The following is a 24,956-nucleotide window of genomic DNA, read 5'->3' as shown; positions in this document are numbered from 1 at the left end:
GAAAAAATATAGCAATTTAACAAAAGTCTCCGAAATTGTTGATAAATGGGTTCCCACTATGGAAAAATAAATAAATAAAAGAACAAACAGAAATCATTCTTTTCTCTTATACCTAACTAGTTATCCATCAAGAACTGATGATTTCAATAAAGATAAAAGGTAACATAAACAAATGGTTGAAATTGAAAGTAGATCTATAAATTGGCCTCCAATGCATGCACTTGCCCATTGGTCATTCTTGTTTAAGATACTAACTTGAGATAATAATAAGAGATAAGCCTGCTCTTTTCTCTTGTTAAGAAGGATTCTGGAGAATGAAAGAGATGAAAAGGTGAATTGTTTTAGTTGAGTCATTCAGCTTGCTATTGGGGCAATTATGATGAGATAAGAAAAATATTGGAAGGCAAATACTCACATTTTATGAATTTGAGCTTCTCTTTTTCCACATGAAAGAGGAGAACACTTACTGTCACTATTAGATTTATTTAACCAAATTACTGTGATAGAATATGTTTATCAAGAGTTTATTCATTATGCACTGATTTAAGTCATTGTCCAGAGTCATTTGGTAATAATTTTCCTTGAACACTATTACACCGTCCAAAAAAACCACAATTACATATATGCTCATGTGTGCACACACACTAATCTGTGTGGGTACATTCTCTACTACTACCATTCGAAAATGATTCATAGTGGATGCTTAAAACCATCACTCTAAGAGCCCAGATTGGTCCTCTGAAAATTAGCTATCATAAGGCCAACATTGCCGCTGCTGACAGCTGTCTTAGCCAAGAGACCCAGACATGGAGCCACGCCTCTGCCTGCTCATACCATGGTAGCTGTGTCAATTTGGATGCCGACTGCTGGCATAACCCGAGCAGATGCAGGACCCATATGTGCAACTCCAGATAAGACTTCCAAAGCACTGGCATCTGGACGTCAGCTTTTCTTTCCTGGCTCCACAGATGAATGTTCTGCTAGACCTGATTGTTTCTCTGCTGGCGGTCAGTCTGCTACCGCCCTGTGGTGCTCACTGGCACTGCCTGAACTTCGGTGTGTTTGAAAACAATAAGCTAGATAATCACCTTACACTGCAGCACACCAGGAATTTACCTGTTTCACCAGCTTTTGTACCTAAGTCTTTCAAGGGAAACCTGAAAAATATTAGTGCTATTTCTTCAATTCTTAATTTTTAAGTTTTTTTTTTTTTAAAAAACCTCCATTGATTAGAAGCATAGGATGCCATGTCTAAAACCTGTGTAAGTAATCTTATATTTACATGCACCTAGTTTCCAACAGGAAAAATAGCATTAAAAAATGCCCTATGGCAGATACATTTGTGTCAGTGCTTCCCTGATTCTGCAGCAGCTTCCCCGCAGCACCAGAACAGCTATGTGTCACCGGTACCTATCCTGAAAAAAAGCAAGAGAGGATCTTCAACTATACATCACCTCTCTTCACTTGCTCCTTTGCAAATGAGCCACTGGATAAACATTTCCTTTCAGGTGGGAAAACAAAATGGGAAAAAAGAGTTGCTCCCCGTGTGTGCATCATCATAGATTACAAAGCTAAAGCCTTCCTCAAGGGAGAAAGAATAGTTTGATAATAAATCGACAATGACACGTCCTCCTGCTCATCTGTGCCAACTTTCCCAAAGCAAAGACTATTCTTTCTCCCCAGACCAAAGCTACTCCTTATCAAGGGATGAACAGAATCTCCATCCTGACCCTAAGTGTGTGGCCCATGTCTCAATGAGGAAGATCTTGGAGAAATGAGCTTCCTTTGATTGATATAAATTCCATTAATTAGATTCCTGGGTGATAACTGTCAATGTGATACATGTACTGGTGTTTCTAAGAGGAACGTAAAATAGATGTGAAATTTAAATAAATATTGTACGGTGAGATTTTAAAAAAATACAACAAAAAATTAAAATACTGTGTGACTTTAAATTAAAATGATTAACCTCAAAAAATTAAAATCTCAAATGTGTCTGTTTTACAGAAATTGAATTAAAATACACAATCTCAAGTTTTTGTTTCTTTTATATTTTAAGGTTGATGGCTTCTGAAAAATGTAACTGAATCACTTTATCAACTATTACATATCGCTTAAAATAAACCTGATTGCTTCCAAGCATTTCAGCAAGAAATTCTATTTGGTTTTTTAAACTTTCAATTTATCAGACATGAAAAATCTCAATCACTGCTATTTTACACACACAAAAAAACTGGAAAACAACAAAGGCAAACATAGCTATGTACTCCCTCAGTGACAGCATGCAGATCTCAAAGTTTATTTTGTTTTTTGGGTTTTTAATACTCGCGAGACAGCTGGCAAGCATTTTATTTCCAATATTGTCTTCTGCCAGAATAATTCATGTAATTTAAAGCAGCAGATTATAACATGTCGAGAAAAGAAACAGAGGGTTAAGTTTTTCTAGTTCTGAAAAACCCAAGAATAAAAATCACCCCTGGGTGTTTAGGAATGTAGAAGGGCTGACCAGTCTTTGGCAAGTTGGAATACCGCTCTTTGTTTAATATCCTTCCTAAGTGCAATCGTGTAAAGGCTTCAGAAAGAATCATCCTCTTTCACAGGAGTTTGACTTGGGCACAGTTAATCATCACTGAGATAAAGCAATTAAAAGTATTCATAATTAGGACCAAACCAAATATAAGTAACCAGAAAATTAAGGGGAAAATGACCTTATGATGGGACTGTGTTTTTATAATGATCTTTTGGCTGAGAAGGACATTCTCACATTGGTGCTTGGGGACTTGGGCGCATGAGTGCATTAACCCTCCTAGGAGCCCAGAACGTAAACGTCTTCTTCAAGTGGTAAGAAGACACCTTGGGATCATTTAGTACCACTGACTTCTTAATAATGTTGCCCAAAACATAAGAGGCAATTAGTGGTCAATCTATTAGAAGTTACATGCCTTGTTTACACAAATTCGAGTCATTCTACACATGCACCGAGCGCCTGCTAAGAGCATGTGTGGGAGAAGACGCGAAGACGAACCAGACATGATCTTTGTCTTTGAATTGCTTACAGTATAGTAGGAGATGTAAGGCACATACGCAGTCACTTTAGAATTTTTTTTCCTCAAAAAAACACACATGGGTACATTCGCATATATCTAAATGGAGGAATTTTTAAGTATATGAATGATAGCTGGCCCTAAAAATGGTATTCCATTTCCTAAACTTTACTCAATTATTGGGATTTTAGATCCTTGGTCTAGATGTGCACCTGTCATTCTGGATTGGGATACACATATCTATTATAAATCCTTTGAGAGAAGGAACATCTAACAGTCCCCAAAGCTGCATCTGGTGTGCCTTACATATAGCAAGCTATCTATGAATCCTTTATCAAAGGCAACGTACAGGGTCTGTATTTTTCTGCCCTAGCTACATTGGTCTACATTTAAGAGGAGGTAGTTACACATATTTTCTAAGATGAATAACCTCACCAGTACCAAAAATAATGGGCAGTGATCTCAGTGGCAAAATCTGTTCCCCTCTAACCCCATCTCCCAAGTATAGCAATCCAGAAGAAACTCTAAGGATCAAGGAAACATAATCTAATAATTTAAGTCTTGATCTAAATAAATAACATAATCTCCCTTTGGATTAATGCTATGAGTAAAAGATCTCAAGGTTAACGCAGATGTCAGTAGGAAAATAACACCTATCTATTTTTTTAACTAAATGGATTTTAAAGAGTTATTTTCAACGGGTGTGACTGAAGGAGAAAATGCAGCATATAGAAACAAGAAGAGTATCTTCTCCCACCTATATTTTCATGTCAAGCATGATATTTTGGGGGAAAATTACTTTGTGCTTTTTAAAGCTTTTTAACTTTCTCTGAAAATCAGGCTAAACTCTCCAAACGTAGTTGAATGAGATTCTATTAGACACAGCTTTGTTGATGTGGCCCAAAATGATTTCCCCCCTCTTCTAGCCTCTGCAGCCTGCCCTGAGTCTCAGTTTCTGTTAATGACCTATTGCTTCTGTCTGATTCAATACAGCCCACTGGCTATGGAAATGGCAAGTCTCAGCAGGAGGCTACAAAATGGTCAGCAAACAGGGCTGAGCCATGTCATTTTCCTCAAATACTTTCCCAGGAATGAAATGACAAGCTTTAAAATGTTGTCTTCTGCTCAGGGCAAATATTTCTTTATTAAACAAAAGCGCATGTCCTCTAGTTTCCATTCAAACCACAGCGTAAGGTATGTCACTTGAAAACTTTCACTGCAAAAATAATTTAATACCTAATATTTCTCTTATAATTCCTTTCTTACGTTCACTTTAGGGTTCCAACCCCAGCTGTGTCAGTTACTAACAGCTGCGCGTCCTTAAGCAAGTCACTTTACCATACTGAGCTTCAGTTCCTTCATCCTTACAATGGAAATGAAGAGAGCACCTAATTCAAAAGATGAAAGGACCAGTGGAGATAAGACATGTAAGCAGCTCACTCAGTGAGTGCCTGAGAGTGTCTTGATCAATGTGTGCTAATACATATTATTATTCCCCAAACTTCTGCATAATTCTGTATTGAAAATCTACATCCAGAGAACTGGGATCAAATTTCTGCTTGAACCCAGTTGTAACCTTTCGATTTTAAAGAATCCAGAAGTTGCTTTACTTTGCAATGTTCTTAGAGGGATGAGTCTTCTCTATACAAGTTTCCATTCTTATTTAAACGGGTCCTTCCAATTCTTTACTGAAGACAAAAAGAGACGCAGCGACTGAGGTATCCTGCCAATTTCAATACAGGACATGTCCCGAGAAGGGATTCTTTTATTTCAGCCTGAACTTTGTCCTCACTGGAAACTACAGAACTATACCATCATCCTCACGTAAAGCCAGGTTAAATAATTATCAATTAGTTACCAATCTGTCACATAAATTCCCCAAGCTGATTAGTAACCTTCCAGTACTGAGAATAGTCTGATTTACGACAATGCAATTCTTGTGAAAAATAATATAGCTTAGTTGTGAATCCAGTGAAACTGATCATTCAGCAGAGATAACTGGTACCAACTCCAAAGACCAAGCCTGGGTACTTTTTATTTAGAAAGTCTCAACAGTGTCTACCAGAAGATTAAATGCTGCCTAAATTCTGGATTGGGCTTTTACAATTAGTCCACCTAAATGTGATCTCAAGAGAGGATACAGTTGATCTTACTATGCATTATTAAATAGTTACTGAGTTTTATCTCCTATGTGACTGCAATTCTAAAAGTATAATTTAAAATGTCATTGAACTATCCTTATGGATTAAAGATGCAATTAAAATAGCCATTGATATTATCGTTTGCCTTTGTGTTTATGTAGAACTCACTGACTTCCCACTTACAAAAAAAGAATTTTCTCTTTCTTCAGGTCAATTCTACCCTTGGTCTAATCTCTACACCAGACTAAATTTACTAAAACATTGTATCACCCTAAAATGAAGTTTGAGAGTAGATTACTTCAGAGGGCATTTTTCTAGTGGCCTAAAGGGTCACTTGCATTTTTTATATCTTTAGAAATGAGGGAAACAGCTGCTCTGACCTGACAATTCCTGCAGCAGTTATCTGGTCTCATGGGAATTTGACTAGGCTCTTCAGTGTGAGCAAGCCAACCATCAGTTACACCTTTTATCCATCCAGAAAAATAAACATTTATAACAATTTCACTAATTCACCCAAATGCTTATTACTTACAGAGGTAAAGCAAAGCAGTATGACTCTTTCTTTTCTTAGGCAGGGTTCTATACTGCTGTCACGAAAAAAGCACTGTCCCATGGATCCCTTACCTTGCAATCGTAAATCATCGGATCCTGAATTGTTAAGTGTCTGAGAAGTGATATTCACAAGGCACTAGAAGACTAATAAAAACAGTTGAAGTCTTGGTGACTGGGAACTTCGGACCCAGCTCCTGGGCTGACTGGCAGGTGCCTGCCTGCAGTTGAGAGAGGGCAGAGTCTCGTAATAATCCCCGCGCCCCTAGCAAAACCCCTCTAGTGCCTTCTTATTAACTGGTGCCTACAGGTCTTGGTCACTCTTGTCTTTAATGGGTATGGTGTTACCCAGGTCAGGCTCAGAAAAAGAAAACCAGTGTAAACATGTTTCAGCCATGATATGCTACATAATTTCTCTCCTGCAATCATCTATTCCTTCCAAAACTGTTTTCAAGAGACAAGGATCACAATCCCATTTTGGTTGATTTACAGAAAGTCAAATGAAAAAGAGAAACAGAACCTTTGATGGTGAGAAGTACGTGATTTTTTTCCTTCATTCTGCTTGTCTATATTATTTGAATTATCAACATTTTTTTTCACTTTGTTCAGTTAAAAAAAGAGATGATTGACCACATACTTGTGCACACACGCATGCACACATACGCACAAAGAGGGACAGCTACTTAATGGAAGAATCTTTGGTAATCTTTCTGTTATTAAAAAGCTAGTGAAGTAGACTACAGATGTGACATGATCGTATAATAATTGTTCAGTTATGTGTTCAATTTAGCTCTTATTGTAGAGATTTTAAGTATCTTACACTAATTTTGATTGGATTCTTCCAAGCCAGACTTTCCCCAAGTGTGTTTCGCAGACTATCACTGCTCCAGGATGCTCACAGGTATCTGCAATCAGCTGAGTCTGGGAAACACACTCAAAATACTTTCAGAGTCCAAAAAGCTTGCAAAGTTCTGGAGACTCAGATGAGAAAGCAACCCTAGCCATGTTGACTGAGATTGGGGTCCATAATAAAGGATAATCATCTGGTGTCACTCTATATCAGTCCTAGCCGACGTTGGTAATAACAATATAATGTTTAGTACCACCAAGGTCTAGTCTAAACCCGAAAAGGACACTGTGTGCCCCAGATTTAAAGATATCTATATCCATCAGCACAATATTCATACTCATATTTGACACATAACTTTAAGATTCTGTAAGACCTCTACTTTAAAATTGAAAGTATAATTATCATTCTGTTCTACTTTAATCTCCCAAAAATTTGGCCATCCTTAGTACCAAAGAAACAATTAAAGATATGTCCCCATATCTTGCAAACAATCTTCCTATCAGTAGGTCCCAAACAAAAGCTGTCCAACCACAATGATACTGTTGACCTTTTTTCTCTCCCCGATCTCTACTATATGTGACTATGCTAAGAGAATGCATGTGTCTTAGTGAAGTGAGGACCCTCAAATATTCCCACAGAGACCCACGTGAACACCAGACTTAAAGGTGTGTGTGTGTGTGTGTGTGTGGTGGAGTGAAGCGGGGCGAAAGGCCTAATTTTAAGTTTGTAGCCACAGGAAGCACCTGCTGACCAGCTCCAAGCTGAGTGATCTGCTCCCTCTTGTTGTTCCTGAGGGGCAGCCCGTCACAGCCAACTTTTGATGAACACTTACTATGTGCCAGGCACTGTGTGTAGCATCTCCTCTAACTGCCACCCAACTCGATAAGTAAGAACTGCTACCATCTCCATGTGGGGTTGAGGAAACTGAGGCTTAGAGAGTTAAAATAAATTGCCCGAGTTTACATAACTAAGCATAGGGATTCAAATCCAGGTAGAAATGATTCAAAAGCCACTAGTCTATGTTACACTGAACTGTGTTGGTCTGTTTCATTATTGGTTTCTCCACTCAGACTGGGGCTGCCAAGAGGCAAAATCACGACTTATCTTTGTATCTCAGTATTTTCTCCATCCCCAGATGCAAATTGGGTACTCAGGAGATATTTACTAAACTGAAGCGTGATATTTTTAGATGTATTGTCTCTTTTTCCTAGATCTTGGTTACATGAGATAATTGATTTTGTCACTAGAAAGCCTCCACTTGCCATTAGCTTTATTTTCAGTCATGTGAACAAAACTCACAGCTCTCCTCTACAGGATCGGTTACCTCAAATGCCTCTGCCTCACCTACACCTCTCACACTACTTCTCTGTGAATAACAACAAATATTTACCCTGCCCATCGAAGTTAGCAAGGTAAGTATCCGCCACATATATACACATACTAACATAAAAGTCCTTCTGTGAAGTTCTTCCTTCTGCTTTTGACGTGGAAAGATGCCCTTTCTGGCATGAGAGAGGATGGATTTTGTGTAACGTGAATGAGGAGAATCGCACAGTTCAATGTTTTACAACATAATTTATAGTAATGGATAATGACTATTTATACCTTCTAGCTCTTCTAGACTTACAATTGGCTGTTTATTCCCATTTTTCTAAGCAAATCAAGGAGACTGTACAGTATAACGAAAAGAGTAACAGCATATCACATTCTGGTCAGAAGGTAATGCTGAATCTATTCTTTACAAATTCTATGTTTTCTAGTTGCTTCTAGGTTGCTAATGAGATTATTCTGACGCTTCTGAGATCTTCATTCTCAAGGTAAATATATATTCTTACTACCAAATTTTAAAGTTTTACTGTGAACTAGTATATAATACCAAATATAAATACCATTTATGCAGGTAGATAATTTATGTTGTCATCAATAAAATTACTTATCTTGCTCTTAACCTGAGGGGATTTTATTGATTATGCTCCTGTATTCCTGTATTGGTACTGCTCCTGATAAGCAATAACATTTTTCTTTAAAATTACTCTCGAATACTCTGGACTACCCAACATAAAGACAGAAATACTAGCATTTATTAAACACATTCTAATGCCAAGTTCTATACTAAGCACTTTTAACTATACTATTTTGCTTGAGCCTCACAATAGGTCTGTCAGAAAAACCTCTACCACTGTTTTACTCCTTTTAAAGATGAAGAAACCGAGGCTTAGAGTAAGAGACTATTCTAGGTCTGCACAGTTAATAAGTGAGCAAATTGGGATGTGAATACAAGTTGGCTGAATGCTAAACTCCATACACCAATAGAATCTGCTTATGATACTCTGTTCCACATCTAGAAGATATGAATAAAAACAGGGCTGGGAACACAAATGTGAGATGAGGGCCTAGTTCCAGAGTTAAATGTGACTTTGGAAAGGATTCATTTGTTCATTCATTTATTCACCAGGTATTTCTTGAGTACCTATTAATGAAGGATTCAAATTTAGCACTTGGCATATATGACTATTAGCACTGATTCTAGGCTACCTCTGAAGGATATAGGAAGCTTATATTGAATTTAATAGCATTTAAGCTTTTTAGAGAAAAGTTTCATGAGTTATTTTTCCAGAACATGACCATGAGTTAAAGTAGCAATGACTTTTTAAATGACAGGTTTTAAACTTTCACAACCATAAAATATTTTCTGATGCTCAATCGTGAATATAATTTTATATGACTTAAGTTAATGTTGAATAATTATACTTTTTCCCTCAAAGTAAAATTCCAAGGCAATACAAGTATCATGAAATAATGGTTTAGCCATCAACCTCTGTGTGCTTTAGTTTTTCAATTTTGAGAATAGAGATTTTGATAAAACATACATTCTTGAGTTAATGTGAAGACCAGTGATATAATCCTTGGCAAACTATACCAAGATTCTGCAATGAAACCAACTTCATAAGTATGAAACATTAATCTAGATAGAAGATGCATGCAGGGTCAGAGTAATGCTGCTTCATCAAAACCCAGCAACTCAGATGATGTGCACATTGCAGACGGAGGACCCAACAGGCTACCCCAACATTAGTTTGCCATATTAGATAAGGGACGCATCATATCTCTTTTATAAACCCCTTTTCGAAAGTTACGATTCACTCAGTTACATATTTCAGTTTACACCCAGGTCAGTTACTAATAGAAGTTGTGCATAAACTTTCAACATTAAAAACATTTTCCTAAATGTTAATGCTGGTATCCTAGTTGAGGTAAGAATGTGAAAGAGGAGAACAGACTCAAGAAATTTCCGTTTTTCTTTCCTTTCCTTTCTTTTTAAATAAAAATCCTGGAAAACTTACTTCTGATTGTCTTACAGCTCAATTGATAAGGTGTGTTCCTTTTTTTGTTCAAGAAATTTAAAAGCAACTAATTTAAATATGCAAAATTATCTTGAGTTGTTCATACGTGAACTTAAAAGCCGTGCAACACAGGAAAATTAAGTAATTATGCCTCCAAGTTATTTACTGCAATTAAGCTCATTTATCATATGCAAATTAGTGCAAACTGGTCTCATTAGTTACTAAATTACTCAATATGAGCTGAACAATGTAGCACTCCAGTTTGTAATGAAAAATCCCTGTAGAGGCAAGCAGTATCAATTAAGCTAATTTGCATATGCAAATATATTCACTAACTTTCTCTTTTTCTATATTTAGTTTTACATTTTCTTACCATTCTGGATCATGGGGAGGCTATAGGGTCACTCACCTTTCACTCACTTTTCACTTACCTTTCTAGCACAACTAAAAAATGCCTCTATTATATAAAGTCATTTTATTTTAGCACTAATATCCATCAGGATACCACTTTGCCAAGAAGGGCCATCAGGAGTAAGAACATGCAACTTCCCTAGAGATAATAAATTATTTTATAAGTTCTATAAATCAATAAACAAGGGTGAAATTCCAGTTCATCAATAAAATAGAAAATGGATCTGAATGTATCTTATCACTCACAGAAGTCTTGTGATAACACTACCGTCAAATGTAAAATGAATGTTGACCAGAGAGCATCTTAAAATAATAATTTGTGTCTTTGTATTAGTCAGCTTTTAAGCTATTTGGGGTATTATTCAGTTTTCTCTGTCCAAACTGTTTGAATTGTACTAGTCAACCTTTGATTTTCTCTTGCTGAATGGGATTAAAGAGGATACTGATTACAGACTTGGCATTCTCTACCCACCCACCTCAACACTGTTATAAGCAATTCTTTTTGCCTACATATCCAATTACTCTCTCTACAGAATCTTAGCTTTCTACAATTCACTGGATCTCAGAGACTAGAGCAGGACTGTGACTAGAAATATCTGAACAATAACAAAGATATAAAATGTCATAACATTACTTTGTTTTCCTTTATAAATCACAAATTTTTAAATATTTCTGATAAAGAAATATATGTTCTCATTTTATCTAACAATAATTCTGCAGAACCAAAACAGTATGTAGATCAACTTGTCATGATTTCAGGGTATGCCCTTAACCGATCTTCAAAATGTGATTAAAAATGGAAACATAGAAATTTAAATGTAAATCCTGATCCGAAATTTTTCTAAATCCATAACACCCTCTTTTAAACCTAAGCTGTTCTTTTATTTGGGATAAGATAAACCATTCCATGATTGAAAGTGTTAAGGGAAAGAAAAAACACGATTGAAATCTGACATTTCATTGAAATTTATGGTGTCTTTCATTTCACCCATACAAATCTCTGACTACTTTATTAAATAGAAAATAGCTACATTTGAGTTTCCTTCTTCTCCACCATTAAAAAAAAAAATACATATGTTAAATGGTTCTGCTATGATGATGGCCATGTCTGTGTTTTATACAAGAGAGTTGTTCTACTAGTAAATGATCCTTGCAAAAACAATTAGTTCCCTAGTTATGCTGAAGACAGGCAGTCATGCGACCATTCTTCCCAGCCTTTTTTGATACACTGCCAGTCACTTAGAGAACCATAGATGTTATAATCTTGGAATGTTCTTGGCAGTTCTCTCTTGGTCTTCCTCAAAGAATCTACCAGTGAGATTCCCTCTCTGTTTGGAACTTGAATGTTCTAAAAGCAATGCAAAAAAATTCCTTAACACCCAGAAATAACACTATAGATATAGAAGTGTTCATGCAATAGAGGCAAGCTCAAAACTGACACATGGAAACCACATTTCTGCCATGATCTCTCTTCAGGGCATTTCTCATAGAATATTATTTTTATTCTTTCAAGACTTAAGTAACAATTACATTCCTGTATCATTTATTTATAAAAATGTGGGTACTGATTATGAATGTATTATCCAAAATTTCATTTATTTTATATCCAAACCTAGTTATAGATAAAAATCTCCCTTTAATCACTTTATAACTAATAATAGTTATTAGTCATGATATGTATTACATGACCTCAGTAATATAACATAAGATATCTGTAGTTCACCAGGCAGTGCTCGCAAGAATACAAACGTTAATGTTATAAATCTTCCAGATATAAAGTTTGATTTGATTGCTGTTTTAACACCTGTGATGTGAGTAAAGCAACATTACGACAAAGTATACAAAAACAATACTGCAATTTTATACAACAATTATGTAAGCGTTATTTACAGAATGAAAAAAAAACTTAAACACTTCTGCTAACTTCTGCTAAGGGCGCACAAATAATTAAAGTACTCCATTTGTAAATCTGCACCTAAGGGAAAGTCATTCCACGAGTTAATTTTATGAGTTTCAAAGATTTTTATTTTTTTATTTTTTTTTTTACCACTTTGTGTTTCATTAACTTTGAGAAAGTAAAATATGAATATTCTATCTGGTCTTCAAATTGGGAAAATCAAAATAAATACCATTCATATTTTTTCATATTAAGGATATCATGAAATGGGAACAATAATACTTTTAAGAGAGCTTTTAAAGTAGGAACCAAATTAATGCTTAGTTTCTTATATTGAGGAAAGATCCCACATAATGACCTCAAGTTCTTTGAGTTTTACTTAGCTTGTCACAAAAAGCACAATTCCCCAGCTTGACCCCTTGCCCCTGGCTCCTCATCGGATTAATAAAAGTCAAAGAAGAATAAAGTGAATTAAAATGCTTTGACTCAAGCACAATGCATACAATTCACAGTCCTGCAGTTGCAAGGCTGACATCAGGCGAACCTTAAACTCTCCTGCAGAAGATGCCTCTGTTGTGAAAATCATGTCTGAAACAGCTATAAGTTCACAGGTCTCCAATAAGGGTCACAGTTAGTAGTAAAGTTTCCATGTAAATTATATGAATGGTGGTCTTCGCACTGCATGGTACACAGCCTGAGTGATGGCTTTGGCTACATACACTAGTATTGGATCATTAAATTGGAAAGTAAGTTTGCGACAGTTGATTTTATATTGATATAATCACTATTAAGTTTATTTTTTCCCCTTACAGGAGGAAAGAAATCAAATTTTAAAGATCCCACAAACTTTCTAAATTTTCCTAAGAGAATATAAAGTTAATGAGATGTACACTACAGAAACACATATTTCAGTCCACAGAATGTGTGGACCAAAAATTAAGGAGTCTGTCTCCAATCTCCACTCCTAACTCTCTACACAGGGGTCCTTATCACACTCTTCCATGAAACATCATGGGGACACAGGTAGCAGGGAAGCTTGGCATCTGGTACAGAGAAGTCATAGGCATTTCCTGAGCCCCAACCTGATATTCAGAACTGGTCTCTACTTTACCTTCCAGATTCCATCAGTTCCCTAAACCTGTTCACTCCTAATATAAATTCTTGCCTTTTATTTCCATTGTCTTTAAAAATGTCCCCATCATTCTTAGAAAGTATGATAATCTAGTGTTCATATCCTGGGTTCACAATAAATCTCTCACTTAACTAGCCACGTGAGCTTGAGTCGGTTATTTAAATTTCTAAGTTCTAGTGTACTCAATTTTAAGATGTGCACAGTCATGGCACTTCTCACAGGTACATATTGTGAGTATTAATGATGATACAAGAAGAGAACTTAGCACAATATGTGGAATATCATACATACCAAAAATTCAATAAATTGAAGCTAAAATCAATCAGGATTCGGTTCTTCCTAATTGAAACATAGCCACTCACAAACACACAATACATGACGCACACACACCTCACTTGGTATTGCATTAGAAATACAAACTTATACATATACTCAAAATATTTAATGGCAAGAAAATGGTTAAATAAATTATAATACATCCATAGTATGAAATGACATATAACCATTAATAATAATGAAACCTTATCCTTTCTTAATACAGACATGACCACAAGATATTGATTTTTAAAAAGCTGATTGCTAAAGAGCATATAATTGGCCAATGCTTGATCCCATGAATCTCAAACATTTAAACGTCCTCTAACAACATTAAAAACAAAATTTTCCTGTCACACTACCTTCTTATCTCCCACTCTTCCTTTACCACAAACATCCAGAAACTTGTATCTTCTAGCACTCTTTAGGTTTGTCTGCTGCACCTAAAACTTCATTGCAACTGTTTCAGAGGACAAAACCTATGATCTCTCTTCAGTATTTATCCTACTAAAAGATTTATCCTTAGACATCTTGACATTATTAGCGCTCCTTAAGCAAAGTCAAATCCTGTGGCTTCCTCTTACTTTTCTGCCTACTCCTTCCTCATTTTCCACTGGCATCTTAAGTGATGACATACACTGGGGTTGATCCCCCTCAACTCTCTTCTCTCAAGCCTCCACATCATTTCCATAGGTCTTCAACTCACTGCTTGATTTGAACTCTCATCAATATATGCTAGCGATTAGCAATTCCCAGCCCTGCTTTTAGCTGTAGACTGGATCTTGTTCTAGAGATTCAGACTCAGGTTTCCAACTGCTTATCTCTTATCAACTTGGCCATTTAAGAGAATATCCCTTTTGATATCTTTCAGGTAATAGTGTCAAATAGCTAGTTACCAACCTAGAGAACAGGTGGTCATTAATAACTCCTGTCATAATTTGATCTCAATTCCATACTTGCTTCTCTATTCATAGAGCATTGATCTTGGAGATCTCCATTTGGTCTTGGACTATTGTTATGATCTCCTAAATGGTCTCTATATATCAGTCTCTTACTTTTCAAAGACTTTCTATATTCTGTATTTTGATAATAACTCTAGGAACAAACATCAAATCCTTGCTTTGTCTGTCTCTTGTACAAAAGCCTTCTCCATGGGCTCATTGCTGGTGGCAGCATCTTGGCTTGGTTCATTGGCCCATCACAATATGGCTCATCTAACTTCTCCATTTTTATCTCTTATGTGCTCCCCTGAGCCTGGGAAGCAGCCATCAAACTGAACATCTTAACAGTCCCCAAACAAGATCTATTATTACTTGCCCCCATGCTTTTGTGTTTGACATTCTTTTGATTAGAATATTCTTCAACTATCTTTGCCTAATAAACTCCTATCCATCATCAGCAGTTTTGAGAAGTCTTCTCTGATGCTTTGTGGCAAACTCAGAGCCTCACTTTTTTGTAGCTCCTAGTCCTTGGCCAATGTGATGCTTCTCACTCTATGAGGCCTCCTGGTTCTTCTTTCCCCAAATGACTGCAAGCTAGTTAAAGACAGCAGCCACATGCCCACTATAGTGAACTCTGTGCTCTTACTATTTGATTTTTTTTTTTTATCAAATACTTGAAAGTGAATGAAGGATAGCAGAAAAGGAAGAAACAATTTATCTCATTTTCCTTGATTCTACTAGATTCAACCATGCATGGACCTTCCTAAAGGAAAATATAAAAATGATATTATTCTTGCAGACTATTGGTGTGTCGTTGCATGTGGTACAGACATGGGTCCATGGGTTCAAGAGGTCCCATGCTAGGATGAAATAAAATTAATTAGATAGCTTAAAGGAGGCCCTTCTTGTTACTACTACTTCTCAACCTCTTCCTGCCCACAACTCCTATATTTCATTTAGAGGAATATATACAGCTCTTCTACTCCATAGCCATTGGTGTTAGAATCAAGTAAGAAGTTCTAGTTTCTATGACAATTTCAAGTGCAACCATTAGGATGCCTCACTTTCATGAAAGCATCCCTATCAAGCCACCTCTCCATCTCCTTAAAGCCAAGGCTTTGAACATATTTGAACATATTCCAAATATATTCTTTCCTACACTCTAAAGCCACACGGAATATATCAATTTTTTTTTCACATGAGGCCTTCAAATAGAGAGAGATGTTAATGCCTCTTTTAAGACCCATCTTTTCCAAACTAAAGTTCATCGAGCCCTTTGCCGTGCCTCATGTAACATGATTTCTAGTTCACACATCAGTCTGGTTATTCCACTCCAAGTAACATCAAGCTGTCTACATTTCTCTTAAAGTGTGTTGTCTAAGTTGGATGTGACCAACTTAAAGAGCAGAAGAGCTCAGCAGTCTCATTCTAGATCTTCTGCTTTCTCAAGCCTCGTGTTGCACAGGAGTGTGGGACAGCCATTCCGTATGTTTTCCTTAAGCTTATGCTGAATTCAGCTCTTAAGTTTTGTGTTTTAAATCAGTTTTAAACTCTTGCACTTCCTAAGTCACCCTCCTACACTGATTGCTTAAGAATATAAATAGGAGTCATTCTGAATCACTTCAGAATTTAACAATATGTATATATGGCATGGCTCACAGCAAACTTATAAAGGAGATTTTGAACAAAGTGTGTACGGGAAAGAGGGATATAAAAATTTGAAGATCTAAAAATCAGTATCCTTTCTGTATCCCTGACACTGATCCACTAAAAAGGTAATTTCTAAATGTTATGAGCACGATAGAAAAGCATCTCCCAAAGTGTATTTTAAAAAAAATCAGTTATATGGAATCTTAAAAGATATTAGTGGAGAAATGAGAAACATCAGAATAAACAAAAATAAACAAAGTAAGTCTTTTCAAGGCCTTAAATTTGCAAATGTGAATCCTTATATCTCAGACCTATGAAATATCAAATTTTCTCAAAAGGTTGTTAAAAACCACAAATTCTTGGACTTTACCCTGAAGATTCTGATTTAGTAGGTTCAGGGAAGGGCCTAGGAATGTGTCCTTTGAATAAGTGTCTCGGGGGATGCTGAAGCTACTGGCAAGGAACTGCTTTGGAGAGCCCCTGAGATTTAACCGTGGAGAATCTGATGATGACAGTTTTCTAGAGTATATACTTTCAGGAATAACATGCTCAATGCAGCACTACTTTTGGCTATTTAGAAAATAAAAGCATCATAGAAGTAATTTTTGTTTCAGTATGAATAAACAGGAATTTGGAGTTTACCTTCATTTTTCTTATCTAAAAAAAAAAAAAAAATCCATAACCATCTTTTCCAAATAAACTACCTAAATAACCCGAACGCGTCTGCTTCTCTAATTCCATGTTAAGAATGTATCTTACATAGTTGAAGAAAGCTTTGGCTATGATGTACTCTGGAAGCAGAAATTATGTAGAACAGTTATTCATGGATGTGTGGAACTGATGGCAAAGTCTTAAGAAAACAAGTTTTGAGTAAGTGAGATGCTGAGTTTGGGATGAATCTTCTCTAGGACAAGTTCCTTCTAGTCACCCTCACATTTATCTATCTTGAAATTCATTAAAAAATTAAATTATTATTGTCTCTTTTCACTTAAAATATACTTCAAAATTTTATCCTGAGAAAGTTTGTAATTTGGGGGAGAGACAAACATTAAGATCGGAAGCACTTATGAATGCAAACTCAAGCAAAGAACGACTGAAATTTGGCAACACAAAAAATGTCACGCTACTTTCACAACATTTTGCTCTTCCAAAAACAATATACAGCTCCAAAGACACACACATATATCCACTTACAAATGCAGCACACATACAATCATTCTGGGAACAGCCAGCTACTATACATTGAGCATGAACTGAATAGTGCAATTCATCTCAATTATTACAAATAATACTTGCCCTCCCTTTCTCATTAAAATTCTCTCAAGGGATGGCTTTCTAAAAAGAAAAAAATGAATTCATAAGAATTTTAGAATTCCAAGATAAAATAACAACAGTCATATACATAGCTGAAATAAAAAAATGAAAAGACTAAACATATGGATTTTTCTTAGTAAAATATAAGCAAGCTTCTTTCTCTTTTAAAGGTACCTGCAAAATGTGACTTCCCAAATGTGCTTCAAATACTTCAATGGCCAGTGCACTGGGGCTTCTCCTTCGTTGTGCACCTATAACTTAAAAGAAAAAAGAAAAAGGAAAAGAAAAGCAAAAGAAAGAAAAGAAAAAAAGAAAGAAAAAAATTAAGTTGGAGCTCTGATTTACACCTTCAGCTTAATTTCTCTGCAATTGCATCACTAACTAGTTACTGTATCAATGACATCTCAAAGACACACAAGCCAGTGTTAATTTGGTTCTGAGTTGCCTGAGCGTAGGCAGAACCTCGGTTGAATATTCAACTGAGATAACAACTTCCACGAACGTTGAAGCCACATCCAGACTTTTAAAAATTTTTTCATTTTGGACTATTTGTCCTATACTGGAGCAAAAACATGAATGTTCGCATTTTTTAAAAATAAATTAGTAAATTATTTTTCTTAAAATTTAGGTATCTTTAAAGTATACATATTCTGCCTTTTCCCTCAGAGAAAAACTAAACTTTTCATATTCTCCAGGTTAGGAAAAAGCAAACAGGAAAAATCTTAAATGTTCTAATGTAACGACTCCATCACAGTTTAAGAAGCACAACACGCTAGATAAGAGGTTCTCATTAATGACTGTTTGCACTAGTGTTAAGTGTCTCAGGATGGATGGATTTTGTATTTACTGAACATTCACATAGAACTTTTTATAGGACTGCCGAGAAGCCCAGGTGGCCTCTCGCCTAGCACGTGCCTTACCAGGTCAGGGACTGTTTTCTTATCTGAATATTCCTGTTCCCCTGCTCAGCTACACAGTCGGTCCTGCTCACCATGGCATACTCTACATGTGTTGTCTGCAGGTACCTGCACTCAAGAAGCCCTTGCCATCCCTAACAAGGTAAGCTTAATGCATTATATTTGTGGGATCCAAATCGAGGGTCCTTATACACATTTTTTTTTGCATGGAGTTAAGATTTGCTTTTAATTCTGTTCTGGATATTCCACCACCGCATGCCCCACGCCCCTCTCTTTTTTAAGTTCTCGAACATAAAAATCTGTTCGATTTACATTTACTTATGAAAGAAAATCTTCAGATCTTTTCCATATTTCCAACAAGTAAATTCCCCCATGTCTTCCTGTTTTTCTTGGAAATTTTATTATAAACCTCTGCTCCCTCAAACCTAGACACTATGAATTGAAAATAAAATGAAAATCCCCTACTTTCTCACCTCTAAAAACACTTTTAGCTAGTTGACAAGGAAATTCCAGTAAAATGCTGCTGGGATAATTCTATTCGTTTCAGTTACTAAGTCAGTCAGTTGGATCCATAGCTTAGTAGAGATTATAATATAAATATACTTGTGATTATTGTGCTGTGCAAAAGTAGGCAGTTTACCCCTGTAATTGTGAGTTAGTGTCTGCAGTGTCTGAAAGGCACTTTGAAAATAGCATGAGTGTTAAGTATCATTATTACGGGCAAAAAGAAATAAAAGGGGCATTTTGTTTCAATGGCAAAATTTATAAAATATAATTGAAGAGCGATTAGTATCAAAGAATATTCCAGCTGGAAGGGATCTTAGAGATGTCTGTTGCAACTTCCTCATTTACTTCAGAAGCAAAACACGATAATCTTAAAACAGAAAAATCACTTTTCTATCTTAAGATTAATCTTTATTATAAGTATAGACACAATATTTTTAAATTCAGATACACTTAATATTTAATATTCAGATATTCTTAAGATAGTACTACTCTGTGTGTGTGCGTGCGTGCGTGCGTGCGTGCGTGTGTGTGTGTGTGTGTGTGTGTGTTTCTGATTAATTTCCTATTCTAACATGCACATTACTCCCTTCAAAACTCCTTTGGCATTTTTGATAATGCAGCTGTCTTGCTGAATACTGTTTTCAGTTTCTAGAGTGTTAATTGCACATTATGGTAGCTTGGTGTGAATGATCCCACATGAATAAAATCTGCAGTACTTTTTAATTTTTTTTAAAGATTGTTGGTGGGGGAGGTTGATAGAGGGAGGGGAGAGTTGAAAAACTTCAAAAGTGTCCACTCTTTTTTGAGGCAGTAATTAGGATCCAGAAAGCTTTTTATTAATAGTTCATAATTTGGGAGCATTTCAGGGCTTCCAATTACAAAGTTCAAAATAAACCATTGCAACTCACAAAAGAAAATGGACTGATTTTAGAGAACACAGACTTTTCTACAAAGAACTAGATTAAGAGGGGGCCAGGACAGCAACAGTCACCAACCTATAGGAGACTCTAAAACATCACGGGCAATGTAAAGAGTATGTTTATTTACAAGAAAGCCCAAGGGGCATGCTCCAGTAAGGACAGATGGCAGCATCACTGACTTCTAGAAGCACAGTTGAATTCAGTGGTGTGCTGCAGGGGTTATCCAAGTTCGGCCACTAGGCCTTTCTTTCTCTTCTTTTTCTCCACTTAGGACTCAGGCTGTCTTCTAAGTAAATGCTGCAAATGTGTAAATATTTAGGGATTTTATTTAAGAAAACTTATTAGTCAGTCTGGAGATCTCAAATGTCTTCATCAGATCTTACGTCCATGAGTCCTACCTGCATAGTTATTCTTCTTTGTTCTTCAAATCCTCTACTGGGTGTGCATCCCAGTACATGCTAGCATAATACACAGGTATCTCATAAGTGGTGCCATGCTATTCTATTCAGTGGCATTTTTATTACACTGGAATTTCTCTTGATTTATATGTTTTGCACTTATGGAGGTGATGTGGGGCTGTAATGACAGTTCCTAATTTTACAACCAACATAAATATGTTAAACAGGAGCCCATTAAGTCTCCGGTAGAAGACCAGCTCTGTCTGACTCTAGCATTATTGGTAACTGAATAGATGTTAAAAATGTACTTCTTATCTTGTACTTTTTATCCTATCACATTTGGCATTTTAAGGTTGAGACGACAATCTGATAACTCAGGAACAGTGCAAATATAGTTATTTTATTTCTCCAAATTAATCTCATTGTATTTATAGAGTATCATTAACGAATAAACAAAAAGTAAAGAAGCATTCCTCAATATGCCCATCATTCTCAGAAAAGTACTACATCGCTATGAAGCTCTCTCAGGTCTTTGGATTTGGGAAGATGACAGTTTCCAAAGCCACTTGGTAGGTCAGACAAAATAGATGTTCATTACTGCCGAACAGGTCACTGTTTCATCTGATCTAATGATACATTCCATTTATTTGTTCAACTAAAAGATATCACCTTTTGAAATTTAAAGAACACAATTAAATTAACCAAAAAAAAAAACATACAAAAATGCTAAATAAATGGAACACGTAATCACTTATCTGCGAAGATGATGTCCCTAACTCACCGACAGTGAGATGTCAGTTTCATAAATTGAACAGCTTATACAAACTGTTAAAAGAAGAACAAATCAAACCATAATAACATAGTAATTCAACTTCAAACTCCATTCAGCATTTACTGAATAACTATTTGATGTTTAAAATTGCTAGTTACTGTAAGGTAACTAGTGCTATAAAACCTAATAAATAGTCCAAAAGAAAATTTTAAGCAATTTAAAACAAACCTAGGCCCCGTGTATAAATACTGACAAATATCTCATGTTTTGCAAGGGTTAAAAATAAAACGCCTAGAGTTTTAAGAGATATTAAGTAGAAGAGATATAAGGAGGATTTTTTTTTTTTAAATTCACTTAAGGAACTTTTTTTTCGGAATTTTAAATTATTTTGTTGATTCTTTGGGCTTGCCCTTTTGGCTTTTCTTTAAAAAAAAATGGAAACCATGGAAGGAAGCATGTTTCTGAAAAATGAGTTTTGTCCCTCAACGAGTTTGGCAAAAATGTCCTAATCTAGACTCTTCTGCATAGCGAAGAAGGTATCTAGACTCTTCTGCATAACCTCATGAGGCAGTCTTTGAGAGGTAATTCAGAATAGTAAAAGACAACCCCTCTCTGGGGAAATAAACCCCACACCCCCAGTCATATTCCTGACCAGCGCTCATCACCTTCAGGGACGTACAAAGGCTGCGAAGGCTGAGGACTAGCGCTCAGTGGGAGTTTGACCTATTCAGCCAAAAGGTCAGCTTGCCACAGAAGAACCCATCACAAAACAGAAACAGGACAGCTCAGTGGACACATAATGAAAGAGGAAAAGTCAGGAGCCCTACTTGCCTTGGGTCCTACATTGCCCTTTTCCTTCACAACCCTCCCCACTCCCATTTCCAGAAAAGGTGGAGCTGCCCCAGCTCCTCACCAGACAGTTCGAGATGGGAAGGTAATCCACAGGCAGGGAGAGAGAATAAGGCTTGTTATTTAAGGGATCACTTGAAAAAGATATTTAAAATTGAATACGAGTGTGACATTGTGAGGCAGGCTTTTCATTGGATTGTTTTATTAGGAAAAAGTAGTCATTGGCAGATAGGGAAGACCATTTTAGAGATATTTCCTCATCCGGCCCTCCTCCATGGGGAGCAATATGGCAACATAGGTAAATGTAGCCTGAAAGTTCTGCCGGTAGTATTTCAAGAACTGAATTATCCACCTAGTAAGAATGAAAGCTTCGTGCCAGGATGGCTACCCTCTGAATCTGTCATCCAGAGGGCAAGGCTCTGTTCCCACAGTGAGCTGTGGGGGAAGGAGGACTAAACGGCATGCTTAATGGAATCCGGGACATCACTCCCTGGGCTATACAGCACTTGGGCTAAGCAAAGTCAGGGGCTGGGAAAGAATGGAGTATAGAATGCTTAATGAGTCTTTCCATGGCTACCAAAGAAAAGAAAGGGATTTCCCTTGAAGAATCTCAATTAGCCTGCCTCACTATAGGGCAAAGGAAGCCAGGCAGGGTTTTCCCAGGAGCCTCAGAAGTTTACAAGGGTATGTGTGTGTGTGTGTGTGAGTGTTTGTGTGTGTGCGCGCACGTGTGTGTTTGTGTGTGTGCGCGCGCCCCTATAAAAATGCAATTTCTGTTTTCATTTACTATGGGACCAAGGCTTCCTTCTGAAACTGGTCCTCACAACTCTGCTTACTGCCCACAGTCTCGATTTGCATAATTTCTACGCTAAACTCATTGTTTGTGCATGCCTTAGACAATGGAAGCATTTCAGGTTGGGATGCAGACAAGAAAATGGAAAACTTAGTGCTAGGTACCAGCCTAACCGATACAACAGCACTATCACTGAAACTCTGCTGTCACAGGCATAAGATGTGGAGTTTCCTCTCAGTGTGTCATGTAATCAAATATACGAAGCTGAATAATTACAACAATACTTTCTCAATGTACTTTCCCTGGGTTTTTTTTTTTTTTTCTTGTTTTTGTTTTTGTTGTTTTTGCCATTTTAAAATAGAGGATAATTGATGACCAGAGAGGAAAAATAGGGACAGACATTGTTAATCAGGCATTTAGATCCCTGATTAAAAATAAATATAAGAAAGAAAATCTTCGGTGTTCAGGAGTAACACACTTGGGTTTATTTTAAAATTCACAGTTAGTAGATTCTTAAAAATCAAAAAATATATCTTCATAATTCATATTCCAGAACTTAATACCATACTGTATAACCAATTTAGACACACAAAAAAAAGAGATTTAATTCAATAAAATAACTAAAACTCTGAGAACTCCTGCTGATTCAAAAATTCTTTGATGCAACACATATTTAAATTTCTCCCACAATTTAAGTATGAATAGAATACATTAGGAAAAGCATTAGGAATGGTATGACTATGAAAGTATTAATACTTACAAATGAATTGCTGAATTTGGGGAAAAGAAACAGCACATATCTTTGTGGCTTCAACTAGTTAAGAACTAAGGGGAACACACACGACATTCAATAGATCTGTTTAGTCAAGGGTGTGTTTATCATGCACTTCTGAAGAACTAAATAGTATTCACTTGATTTCTGAAAACTTTACAATTTTCTACAACAAAATGGCAGTTGTCTGAAGGAGAAATAGCACCCAAGTATTACTGTGATAGTCTTGACAATGTTTTTGTGTATTTGGGTCAGCAACAAATTTCAGGGACTTCTTTTTAGTGCAAAGTTTCCATCTTAAAGATTCACTTTGCCCACCTGTCTTCCTGTTCTACTGAAGGAAATGAAAATTTCTAGCATGGAAGCAGATACTTCTTCATTTATTACTGGGAAAGGAGGAAAATAGTCTTCCTCTGACAATCTGGTATTATATGTCCCTTATATAAGGTGATTGAACTATTATATGTCCCTTATATAAGGTGATTACATATAGGGTGATTAACATTCCTCGTGGGAGAACCCAAATTTTCCCTTGACAATGACATTCTTAAGGCAGTGTGTTAAGCTGCTGTTCGGAGTGACAGCACCCGAGGGAATAATGAAGCCTTGACAGTTAACATCTCTGAGGATGGAAACCTCGGGAAAATGCAGGCGTGATCCACAGCCTGGGCTGGAGGCTGAGGACTGGGGCACATGAGGGGGTTCCTCAACAGATGCAAGGAAGCATGGGGTAAGGGACAGGCCATTGAACTGGACTCACAGACTAGGACATGTATACTTTCCTAACACTTCAAAGTAACTGTTACGAATCCAAAGAGGACTTTCTAAAAATGGTATGTGTTAATCATTCTGATTTTGGTTTCTTAATTATTTCAAAATAACAATGTGTATAAAGAAGGGCACTTTCAAAAGACTGAAGTCCAACAACTCCAATTCTTTTCCCAATGTGTTTTGGCTTCAACAACCGGATGCTACAGAGATTGCTTTAGGATGCAAAGTTTAAAGCTAACTGCTTAATTCCCTTTGTACACTGAAGAGGATGTGAATTTCCTCTTTTTCTTTATGAAATACATAAAAGGTAAAAAAAAATCGATCCTGATTAATTCCTGTTTTTGGATTCCAGCAGAGTCATGGGATATAATGAATCGTATACCTCCCACCTACCTGGGGAAGTTTTAAGACTGAGGCAGTTATAAAGTGACTTTAGAATGAAGAATGTAGAATAGGAGAGTCTTCTAGTGGCAGAGTCTTGATTTTTATCTAACATGAACTCAGCAAGGAGATATAAACTAATTAATTCTGGCTTCAGGGCTACAGCAACAAACATGTATTGAGCCATACTAAGTGGCAGGCACTCTGCTGGGTACTTGGAGCACAGAGATGATTAAGACGCAGTCCACCGAGTGAGGTAGTCCTTTGTAACAGAAAGTCCAGTGGGCC

At 36.5% G+C, this 24,956-nt stretch overlaps 1 protein-coding gene across 11 annotated transcripts in view; it reads right to left on the bottom strand.

Moving 5' to 3' along the window:
* Positions 1 to 24,956, bottom strand: part of NPAS3 (neuronal PAS domain protein 3) — an 839,700-nt gene that overhangs the window by 417,456 nt on the left and 397,288 nt on the right. For 8 of the 11 annotated variants that reach the window (XM_023523216.1, XM_023523208.1, XM_023523210.1 and 5 more), the window contains one exon: positions 17,763 to 17,845. In XM_023523216.1, the coding sequence (XP_023378984.1) occupies positions 17,763 to 17,845 (83 nt within the window). The remainder of the gene's footprint in view (positions 1 to 17,762; positions 17,846 to 24,956) is intronic. The other 3 variants (XM_023523209.1, XM_023523212.1, XM_023523218.1) reach the window with 1 other exon arrangement.

The sequence above is a fragment of the Pteropus vampyrus genome, unplaced genomic scaffold (genome assembly GCF_000151845.1).
Source record: "Pteropus vampyrus isolate Shadow unplaced genomic scaffold, Pvam_2.0 Scaffold384, whole genome shotgun sequence".
Taxonomy (NCBI): domain Eukaryota; kingdom Metazoa; phylum Chordata; class Mammalia; order Chiroptera; family Pteropodidae; genus Pteropus; species Pteropus vampyrus.
Note: the sequence above shows the minus strand (reverse complement) of the source record. Positions and strands in the feature narration are given on the sequence as shown.